Here is a 12165-nt window from a genome sequence, read left to right on the forward strand (position 1 = left end):
GTGCCACATGGTTTCTGCATGCAGGGTCCTTATGCAGTCACCTAACACATGCACAACACAAACATGCTGGTTTCTGCACGCAGAATCCTTATGCAGCCATCTAATGCATGCATGACACAGCCCATGCAACCTTTGACAGCTGTCAGTGATGAGCTGTCAAAGATGGATCCTGGGGCAAGGGAAGGTAGCCCAGAGAAGAGCGATTCCAGGGCAGGGAGAGAGCCTGAGGATTAGAGAGGCCCTGAAATCAGGAAAGGTTCCCTAAGGAGAAGGCCCAGGCCCAAGAAAGGGCTGGCACGGAGTGACAGGCAGGTGCTGAGGAGAACCCAAGGGGTGGGAAGAGAGGAGTTGGTCACAGGAACAGGGCAAGGTTGCCCAGGACCCAGGGAGACGGAGAAGCCCTGGCTGTTCTGGAACTCAATATGTAGACCAGGTTAGCCTCAAACTCAGAGATCTGCCTGCCTCTGCTTCCCAAGTGCTGGAGTTACAAACATGTGCTGACCATGCCTGGCACCTGGATAGACCCACCCCTCTAGAACAGTAAACCAAAGTAAGCTTTTAAAAATTATATAGGTAGGTAGGTAGATACAGTGATTGATAGATTGATTTTGGTTGCTGTTTTATCACAGCAATGAGAAAGTATAACAAAAATACTGTCATTTCTAACATTTCTCTTACAGATTTACCCTGCAAAGGAGCACCACCTATTTCCTATGGCTTTTATCAGTCAGGGCAGGGTCTTCTAATATAGCCCTGGCTGTCCTGGAACTCACAGTAACCCTCCTGCCTCAGTTTCTAAAACACTGGGATTACAGGCGTGGGGCACCATACCTAGTTGGTGCAGTGCTAAGATTCTTGTATATGCACTAGACAGTCTGCTGAGTAATGGCCTGTTGTTAGCTCTATATGAAAAAAAATCCAGTGCATGCTTAATTGTAGTCAAAATAACAGAATTTTGCTTGCTTTTACAGTAGGTAGGGCTTGTTACTTTCTGGAAGTAAATGAATGCAATTCTTGCCACACTCACAAAACATTTTAGTTTTGTACAAGTCCCTAAAACTGAAAGAGGAAACAGAGCAGAGGTAAGCTGTGCCTAGGACTAGAGTTGTTAGAATTCAAATCAATCTTCCTGATTCCATTGTCATTACCATTTTACTCTGTGCCCTTGTAGGGTAATTGTATTTTAAAAAAAAAAAAAATTTCCTATCCTACAAATCACCTTAAAAATGCTGAGTCAGATTATGATGCAAATCATCGCACCATGCAGAAACTGAACTCTCCAGAGCCGAAGAGAATTAATGGAACAGCTCCTGTAGCTCATTTAACTTGAGGCTCAGATGAGGAAAGATGTGGAAATAATCTACCACTATAAAAACATGATCCTTCTAGGGGTTGCATACAAGGTGAACTAGAAAAATGGCCAGGCTTTCAACACAAAAAATAAAGGAAGCCTGTGTGTGTGTCTTTGGACCTGTACACTAAATTTTAAAAGGAAAAAAATGATCTTCCTGAATTTTTTTAGCTAGAAGCTTATTTTCACATGAATTCTGGTCTTAAATTTATAATATATACTATATATATATATATAATATGTATATATTATAATATATAATACATATTATATATAGTACAATATGTGTTTTTATATGTGTGTATGTATAAACTTATAAATATCAAAAACTTCCCTGGGTCAGGCTGCCACTGGGGCATGCGGGAGAGGTAAGGCATTTACAAATGCTTTGTCTACAGTTCCATCTGTGCAGCCCTATCATAGAAGTGAGCACGCTCACACCAAACAAGGTTCTAAGAGTGTGCACCAGCGATGAAACAGTGGAGAGTGATTGCGGCCCAGGACCTGGGATTGAGTCTGGGAATAATATATGAGATTATTATTAAAGACAGCAAGGAGAAGCAGCATTAAAATTCAGATCTGGGGGAGGCGATGAAATCAGCCACTCCAATGAAAGATCTTAGCAGAGAAGTAGCAAAAATACCTGAAATGACTCAAATGTCAAAAGCCGACCAGATAAATAATCCACACCATAGAATGAGCTGAGGTACAGAGATTTTCAAAAAAGAATGACACGTAATGTGTTAGTTTGGAACTGATTCAGGGTATACGCAAGTAGTGAGTATCTGGATGGCGTAGTTACAAGTGCTTGTTATTTTAGAGGACCCAAATTCAATCTCTAGTACCCCATGACAGGCAGCTCACAATTCCATATGAATCCAATTCCAGGGGAGCCAATATCCTCTACTGGCCTCACAAACTTGAACACACACACACACACACACACACACACACACACACACACACACACACACACACACACGTCTGTGGAGCACTGTAAAGACGAGAGGAATGAACAGGAGTGGAGAAAGGACACCTGGCCTTGGTATACGCTGATTATTAAACCGGGTACTTTTAGTGTGTTAGTAAAGTTGACCATCTTAGAGATTATACATTACCAAAATTAAATCAACATTTGCAATTGGTTACAAATGAATAAGTTTATAGGATATGGAGGAAAAAGGGATTCTACAAATTAACAACAGAAGACATGAAAATCTAAGTAAATGTAGATAGGCTGTGGATAGGATGTGGTTTGAATGCATCCCCTGGGGTTCATATAGTGAAATTTAACTCATTTTGGTACTGAGAGAGTTGTCTTACTTTCCTGTTTCATATATTACCCTGTATTGTATCAGAAATGGACTAACAGAAATTGGAAGGTTTTGTGTAGTAAATGTGTTCATTCTTTCCCCATGAGTGCTCAAGTTTAATGCGATTCCTATTATAATCCCAGTGGGACTGTTAGACACAGTTACTCACATTAATGTGGAAAGGTAAGAGAACTTAGACGGAATGATGCTGCGAAAGGAAAGTGACAGGGGTAAGCATACAGAAAGGAACAAAATTATGCTGAAAGAGGCACGGGGGTGAGCAACTGGGTAACTGTAGACAGCAACTCCATCCAAACCATACACCTCATGCAAAACAAAACAAAACAAAAACACATGGCTGTTTCAAAGAGCCTACCCAGAAAATAAGCAAGGTGTGGGTAGCACACGTTTAATCCCAGAGAGGTAAGGTGGGTGGGTTTCTGAGATTTCAAGGCCAGGCTGATCTACATGCCAAGTTCCAGACATAGTAAGACCCTGTTTCCCCCCCCCAAAAAAAACCAGAAAATACTTGCAAACTATTGAAACCATGAGCTATATGAATGGTGATTGATATTACAAACCTTAAAGGAATTGGAAGTAGAACTTCAGTAGACTATTACTGTAGAACAACAGTAAGACTATTACATACCCATTAGATCATCAAAAATGATAATAATAATAATGGGGCTAGTGAGATGGCTCAGTAGGTAAAGGCACTTGCTGCCAAGTATGACTGGAGTTCAATTCTTGGATCCTTCACTGAAAGGAGAAAATGAACTCAAAAGTTGTCGTTGTGCATGTGAATATATGCATACATACACAGAGATAAATGGAATTTTTTTTAAAAACTAGAAATAATGCCAACTACTACATGTAGAGAAACTATATTGCTGATGAGAATATAAAATGGCAGCTATTTCAAAGTTTGGAAAGCCTGGCAGTGGTGGCACACGCCTTTAATCCCAGCACTTGGGAGTCAGAGGCAGGCTGATTTCTGTGAGTTCGAGACCAACCTGGTCTACAGCTAGTTCCAGGTCAGCCTCTAAAACCACAGCAGAATAAATAATGTTTGGATATTAAGCTGTTAGAAGAACAGAATCAACAAAACCAAAGGCTGGTTTTTTTTTTAAAGCCTTTGATTAAGTACAATAAAGACTTTTTTTTTTTTTTTTTTTAAAGTTTGGGTTACTATTGCTGTGAAGAACCACCATGAACAAAGCAACTTGAGAGGAAAGGTTTGACTTTAGCTTATAGCTTCCAGGTGACAGTCTATCACTGAGGGGAACTGGGGCGGGAACTCAATTGGGCATGACCTGGATGCAGGAGCTGATGCAGAGGCTATGGAGGGGAGCTGCTTACTCATAGCTCCTCATGGCTTGCTCAGCCTGCTTTCCCAAAGATGACATCTCCCAAGAATGGGCTTGGCCTTCTCCCATCAATAACTAATTAAGAAAATGCCTTATAGGCTTGTCTGCAGCCCAATCTTTTGGGGGCTTTTTCTTAATTGATCCTTTCCTCCTCTCGGGTGACTTTAGCTTGTGTCAATTTGACAAAACTACCTGTCACTGAAATAATTAGAATACTATGAACAACTCTACGTGAGAAAAGTGGGTTATGGGTAGAAGATATGAAGCCGTGGGTCCAATCCACAGTACCATACAAATAGAAATCCCTATAAACATACACATTGTCCAGACTGGCTTTAAGAAGATGGAAACAATGAACTTGGATCAGAAAAACAAAACAAAAAGCTAGATGGTTAAAGAGGTGACTGAATTCTATCAATCTAATAACACTAAGGAGAAAAAACAGGAGGCTGATTCTTCCAAACTGCATGGTAGCCTATACATACGAAAATGGAGCCACTTATCCCAAAGTTTTCAGCTGCCAAACTGAAAACTGTTTATCTGACCATACCAGGGTTTAAGTCAACGTTGCCAAACATGCCAGTTTAAGTTAGTATAATGAAGTTCACTCTCCTTAATCCTCGCACAAGACACACAATGTTGATTTCTATTTTACATAACTTCTGCTTTCTTTAGCTTTTCCCCTGTCATGTGACAGCTCTTGTGATTAGCCTATCAGAACATGTATTGTTCTCCCTCAGTGAAATGGAGTTTTATTGACTAAAAAGGTATTTCAGTCAACTAAAATTTCCCCATTGTAATCCTGTCTTTTCCACAATAATACTTATCAACTGTATCAAAGTACACGAAAGAGCACCTCTTTGTAGCAGTATATGAAACCAGTATTATCAGGTGCCATGGCCTCACCACAGGCTTCCAGTCTTTTTTTGTTTGGTTGGTTTTTGCCTTTTTTTTTCGAGATAGGCTTTCTATATGTAGCTTCGAAGTCTGTCCTGGAACTAGCTCTTATAGACTAAGCTAGTCTCGAACTCCCAGAGATCCGACTGCCTCTGCCTCCCAACGGTTGGGATTAAAGGCGCGTGCCACCATGCCCAGCTTCGGTTAATTCCCCCACTCCCATTGGAAGGGAGACACTTTGAGGCTTAATGTCTGTGACGTTCATTGGCTCCTGATGTATTCAAAACTTTAAACAACTCCAAACAATATACACACATGCCAGTTTTCTACCTTGGCTTTTGGTAAGTCACAATTCTCAAGGCCGTCATCTTCTGAGTAGGTTTGCATCAGCAGGTGGGATGGTTCCAACAGCCAAGATGGAGAGCGGGACCTCAGTGCTCGCTCAAGCGCTCCCCAGCGGGCAGCCACGCCCACTCCGTCCCAAAGGACGCCGTGCCGAGGGAACCAAAGCTGTGTACCGCCAAGGGCTGGGCTCCGCCGGCGTCAAACCCGTGCAACTTCCATCCCAACCCAGCAGCAACGGGAGAGACCAGAAGTTCTAGGCTGCTGCGGCCGGAAGCGGGTCAGGAGGGCAACTCACGGAATCGTGCGGCTGCCCAGTCCTCCGCGATCGATTGAGAGCGCCTACGTGGCTCGCTCGGCGCTCGACTGGCACGGCCTAGGGGGCGGAGCGTTTGGCGCCGCCGCCGCGGGCCGGGTCGGTGAGGAAGGCCTAGGTCGTCTGCTTCACGGCTTGTCGAGCGTCTGCGCCGCTTCTCCCGCTTCCCGTCCGCTGCGGCCGGGCGAGCGGAGGCCTTCCGGAGCCATGGAGGACGAGGTGGTTCGCATTGCCAAGAAGATGGACAAGATGGTGCAGAAGAAGAACGCGGTGAGCGGGCGGGCCCCGGGCAGGCCGCGGCCGAGACCGCGACACCGGCCCACGCGGGGCCAGTCAGGGCCGGGCCGCGCCGCGCCGCGCGCCCTCCGGTTTTAACGTCGGGGCTGGCAGGGTCCGCAGTGAGCCCAGCGTCTGAGCCCTCACCGGGTGGGAGAATGTGCGGCGGCCGCCGCGGTTTCCTTAGGGCGCTTTTACTGGGTGCCGCGGGCCGTTTCAGGCGGGCGGTAAAGCGTCTGCTCTGCCGCAGACCCGCATCGTAATTGGAAACAGAAAACCCGCCGCCTCTTAGCAAGCAGGCCTGGGCGCGATGTGCAGGGCAGCCACGGTTGAAAACCGCACTCAGCCCCGGGCCGCTGGTAGGTGGGCATGGTGCTGAGGTGGTGGCGGGCGGTGACCTCGTCTGTGTTTATGAGTCCACCTCTGTGTCCCCACTCTCCATCCCTTTGCTGCGCACTTAGCTGTCCTCGGCCAGCTTCACCTGAATGAGTTCTTCCGTACCGAGCACATTTGCACGATCGAATTAATAGAAACAGTTTGTTCCCATTTAGGAAATTAAAGCCGTAAAGGGATGCTTACATTTGTGCAGGGCTTTAGAGTTACAAACCTCTGCAGAATTCTTTTGTGACTAGGACACAGTTGTGAGTGCATGGTGTGCCCATTTTGCAAGTCAAGAGACCGAGTCAAAGTACTTCTTAAGCGCTTAAGTAGTTTTGGTTGAGCCAGGAGCTGGCTGATTATCCTCTTGCTGCCAGCTTAGGAATTCGTGTTAATACCAAATAACTAAGACTTCAGTTCCTCTGTTCCTCTTTTTCTTCAACAGGTGCGTTGCCCAGCATTTAATTTCATGCCCTGTTAATCTGCATTTGCAATTTTGGTCTTCTCAAATATTTCCTGTTTGTTTTCTGTTCTAGATATTAGCCATCTCATTCCTTGCTGCAAGAGATGAGTTTTGGTTATATGATACATTGAACATTTTTGGTTTTTGGATTAAATTGGGAAACCTCTCTGCCTGGAGGCCCTCACTTTGTCACACTGGAAGCTCTCAGGGTGAAAAAGTTGTTAACTGGGTAATTTCTTTTTCCCTGATCCATTAGCACAAACTTCAAGTAATTCTCCAGTCTCTTTTCTGATAGTGTTCACATAATCTTAACCATTATGAAAATTTGCCATAAGAAAGAAAGATAAAGCTGTTTCTTTTCTTTACTTTTTCTTTCATTTTCCTGTCCTCTGAAGTTAAGCAAGCTGATGAAAGAAAGGTTAGAATGACAACTCTCCATGAATTCTAAAATTTAAAAACATCAACATTTATGTATGTGTGTGTACACACGTGCATACATTAGAGGACAACTTGAGGGTTTCTCTGTAGCCCTGGCTGTTCTAGAACTCACTCTGTAGAACAGGCTGGCCTCAAACTCAGAGATCTCTCTGCCTTCTGGGTGCTGGGATTAAAGGTGTGTGCCTGGCACTTAACTTACTAAACCGTGACATCAAGTGCCTTTATTTGATCCATTTCTTTGCCCCCTCCCCCCTTTTTTGAGACAGGGTGTCATAATGTAGGCTGGCTGACCTCGGTACCTTACTATGTAGATCAGGCTGGCCTTAAACTCGAGATTGCCTGCCTCTGCCTCCTGAGTGCTGGGATTAAAGTCCTGGGCCATAAACATGCCCTCCCTTTTTTTAAATGTTTGTTTTGTTTTAAAGATGGAGTCTTGCTATGTAGCCCAAGCTGAGCTGGAACTCCTGGGCTTATGTGATTCTCCTGATTCAGTCTCCTCATAAATAAGATTCCAGGCATGATGTAATATGAGCTACTTTTAAGTTATTTTAGACCATAAAAATGGAGAAACTGCTTGTGGCATGATAGTTGTCACTAATAGACAAATCTAAGTACTGCTTTTTTTTTTTGTTATATCATTTTAATATAGCTATAGATGCCAGTCATTAGTGGCACACACCTCCTTTTATTCCCTGAGGTGGCAGAGGCAGGCAGATCTCTGTGAGTTCAAGACCAGCCTGGTCTACAGAGTTAGTTCCAGGACAGGCTCCACAAGCCCTGTCTCAAAAAACCAAAGTAAGTAAATAAATAAATAAAGCAAGCAAGCTATAGAGATGTCACTTAATTAAAAACAGCTACCAATTATTAAGCTGGTACACTAAGCCATATATTTCTCTAAATCCGGTAATTATCAATCTTACCTCTTTTTATTACTCAGATAGTTTTTTTAGGTTACTACTCCCATTCTATAAAGGAGAATTTGGAAATGTAAACCTTGGAATTATTATATAATATCAATGAAATCTTTTTTTTGTTTGTTTGTTTTTGTTTTTGTTTTTCAAGACGGTTTCTCTGTATGGCTTTGGAGCCTGTCCTGGAACTTGCTCTGTAGCCTCGAACTCACAGAGATCTGCCTGCCTCTGCTTCCTGAGTGCTGGGATTAAAGGTGTGAGCCACTAACACCTGGCTTATATCAATGAAATCTTATGTGACATCTTATAACTAACTTCTTTTGCTTACTGTAATGTTTGAGACAGGGTCTCAGTGTGTTGTCTGGATTAGTTAAGAAATCTTTTTTTTTTTTTTTAAGGATCTTGAGTAGCTGGCTGGGACTCTAGACACATGCCAGTATGCTCAGCTTACTATATGTGTCTTAAAGTCCAATCTGTATCATATCTTGTTAATATTTCATTCTTTTCTATTACAGAATAGTATTTTATTGTACTGGTGCATATATCACATTTGGATTCCTCTTTTGATGTACATCTAGGCTGTTTCCACTCTGGGCTATAAAACTATTGTTAAGACATTCTATGTCTGTTTGTGTTGGCATATGTTTTCATTTCTGTTAGGTATATACCTAGGAGTAGAACTGAACCATCCTGGGCCTATACATAACTTTTCTTTTTAATCCTGGGTCTGGGCCCCTAGGCGAACACTGTATCATTAAGCTACACCCCAAACCTACTTAACCATTTGAGAAACTGTCAAAAACAATGTGATTTGTTCTTTTCCCCCCACAAAGTGGCTCATACCATTTTACATTGTCATCAGTGGTGCTTAACTATTTCTACCTCACCACATTGTTCCAATACCTGCTGATGTTTGTCCTTTCAATCAGTCTTTAGTGGAATACTTTACTGGATGTCTGTGCAGTCTGTCTTGGAGGAACATCTATCTATATAGGGCCTTAAACCCCTGCCTCCCCAGCTCTTGTGTGGGGTGTTTTCTGTTTTAGTACTTCACTGTGTACTTGACCATTTCATCTACCTCTTCAGTGTGTGAGACGCCTGAGAAGGACTTAAAGTTAGGAGACAAGAATATGGATTTGAATCTGGGGCAGGAGGAAATATAGCACATGTTCTTAACTCTTGAGTCCCCTGTACCTCTTTTTGCATGTGGAGAAGATACTGGAATCCTGTAGTTTTATATAAATTAGGTTGCCTGCAAATTTGAATACTGTATTTTGTAAAAGCACCTCTGTTAACAGATCAGAGCGCTAAAAATGTAATAAAATAGTGTAATGGTTGCAGTTCTGTGAACTTAAATGTAGCTCTGGAAGTTAGAGTCAAATCTTTCTTTCTCTTGCATCATTGTCTATAGAAGATGTTGCAATGGACTTGATGTTAGGAGGTAGATGACTGGGAAGGGATAGAAGGCAGCTTTTGTTTGGTAGTAAGCTAGAAAGCACAACTGCCGTGATGGGCCAGAGGAATGGAAAGCATAGTTACTCCATCACAAACTGTAGAGGTTTTTTTTTTTTTTTTTTTTTTTTTTTTTTTTTTGTTTGTTTGTTTGTTTGCTTTAATCCCTGGGTATACAACTTGGTGTAGTAGAGTATTAGGTTAGATGTATGAGGCTCTGGGTTCAATCTCCCAACATCAAAATAAAATACAATTCTTGGAAATTCTAAGGGATTTTTGTCTTGTTTACTGCCATGTGCTCACACAGAATGGAGCATTAGAACTATCTGTCAAAGGACTGAAGAGATAGCTCAGCTGTTCAGAGAACTTACTCCTCTTGCAGAGGACCTGACTTTGGGTCCCAGCACCCACATTGGGGGCTTACAATTAACTGTAACACCAGTCCCAGAGGATCAACTTTCTCTTCTGGCCTCTGTAGGCAACATACAAGTAAATATGTGCAGACACACTCATACATAAAATATATAAATTTTTGAAGTATTTAACACAATTCCTGGTACACAGTAACTCTCAAAGATAAGTTATCACTGAGTATATAATCATGCTTTTTGCTAGTTTTGTTGAGTTTGTCTTAGTATTTTGTAGAGAACCTCCAGTGATACACTCATCTTAACTGGCTGGAACACATGGTAGTGTTGAGAACAAGCATACTTGCTGCATCCCCTGTCACTTAGCATTTTCTTCCTGTCATTGCCTCAGTCTCTTAACCCTGTTCTCACCAGAGGACTGAGTAGAAACAGAAAGTCAAGATAAGGTAAATCTGTTGTCTCTACTTGGAAAATGACTTAAATCATGTGTTGTATTACTGATGTGTTTTTTAAAAATCAGTTTTACATGTGACATGACGTGTGTCTTAGAAGAGGTGCAGCTTTTTAAGAACTACCTATAAGTTTGACTTAACTTCTTATTGATCTTTAGTCTGAAATGGGTCAGAAAGTCCATGGAGATGTAGCTAGAAGAAAAATGCTATCATAAATAGAGAATACAGATAGATCTACCATCTATTAAAAACCTTTGGACTCCAGAATTTTTCAGATTGACAAGATACTATGATACCACATCATATATTGTGTGATACCCCTAAAAGGGGTTTGGGCAGCTCCTTGTAATGAGACATTAACACTTCTCTAATAATTACAGCGAATATAGTACCCTTTCCATTTAAGTGAGAAAAAAAAAAGAGGTATGTAGAAACCATTAGCTTCATATCTGTTGAGACTAGCCTTTGCTGCCAAATGAATTTCTTTTTAGTTTTGATTTGGAGGGAGGTGGGATATATGCACATAAATGATTAAATCTCATTTGTGCTGAGAAAAAAAAAGTGCTGTAGAAATTCTTTAAGATGTATTTATTCATTTATTTTACATATATGTGTATGTATATGTACCACATGCACATGGGTACCCATGAAAACCAGAATGTTAGGTATATTTTTTATTAATGTTGAACTATAGACCATTGTTCTTTAATAATGTTTCACTGTATTTAGTTGACTCTAAATATGAAGTATTCAAAATTTTAACATAAAAAAAGAGATCTTTAAGCCACAATTGTTAAGATCCTTTATAATAACCTGTTTCATTATTTTTCTTGTGTTTTCTTTCAAGTTTGTAATTAAGTTAAAATGTTTATATTGTTGTTTCCAAAAGAAGTGTTGATAACCATTTTATTCTGAAAGGTCAGGTCTGATGTTGGATGACTTTAAATAATCATGATTGGAAGTCTTTTGTTTTGATTTTTAATAACAGTACAAAGGGCTGGAGAGATGATCCATATGAGAGCGCTAGCTGCTCTTTTGGAGGAACCATTTTTGATTCTCAGTACCCCAGATGGTGAATAAAAAACTGGCTGTAACTCCAGTCCTAAGGAATCCAGCACACTGTCTTAGTTTCCAAAGGCACTGGGTATGCATGTAGTACTCAGACACATATGATATGTAGCTAAAATACCCATGCACATATAAAAATATTAAACTTTTAATTTCATTAAAAAATTAAAGTCCTTTCTATAGCATGCCTTATTTGTGGGATTTTTATTGTTCCAAGGTATGCTGTGTTTTAATTGATTTGCAAGGTGCCTTGTTTTCATGTTTCAAGAGTTTAGAAGGCAGTATGAGTTACATATAGAGTTGGTTCTTCGTAGTGTACTGTGTACTTTCACAGCAGACCGTCAAAACTTGTGGAGAGAGGGCTGGTGAGATGGCCTAACAGCATGAACCAACTCTTGAAAGTGTCCTCTGACTTCTATAAGTGCACTGTGGCATGCATGCAGACTGAATATCATAAGCTTAGAAGAAAATCAGAGATACACTGGAATACCCTTGGACCCTGAGGTAGTAAATAGTTACAGAAAGAGTAGGGGTAAAATACAGTTCTCCATTTGCAAAGCCAGCCTGGCTTTAGTTCTTACAGATTCTTTCACAGAGTCTTTCATTAAGTTCATGTCTGTTTGTTTTGAGACAAGATGTTGTTCCTGTATGGCCCAGGCTGGCCTTAAATGTATGATGCTATTTCCTCAGTCTCTCAGTGCTGGGATTATAGGCACATGTCACCACACTACCAGCATCATCACTGTTGCTACTAGTCTTCTTGACACAACTTT

General features: G+C 41.5%; 1 protein-coding gene across 1 annotated transcript in view; it reads left to right on the plus strand.

The window, feature by feature from the left end:
- Window positions 1-5543: 5543 nt before the first annotated feature.
- Tcea1 (transcription elongation factor A1) overlaps window positions 5544-12165 on the plus strand; it is a 31739-nt gene continuing 25117 nt past the window's right edge. The window contains exon 1 of the mRNA XM_051197834.1: window positions 5544-5856. Coding sequence (XP_051053791.1) covers window positions 5794-5856 — 63 coding nt within the window. The 5' untranslated portion in view covers window positions 5544-5793. The remainder of the gene's footprint in view (window positions 5857-12165) is intronic.

The sequence above is a fragment of the Phodopus roborovskii genome, unplaced genomic scaffold (genome assembly GCF_943737965.1).
Source record: "Phodopus roborovskii unplaced genomic scaffold, PHOROB, whole genome shotgun sequence".
NCBI lineage: Eukaryota > Metazoa > Chordata > Mammalia > Rodentia > Cricetidae > Phodopus > Phodopus roborovskii.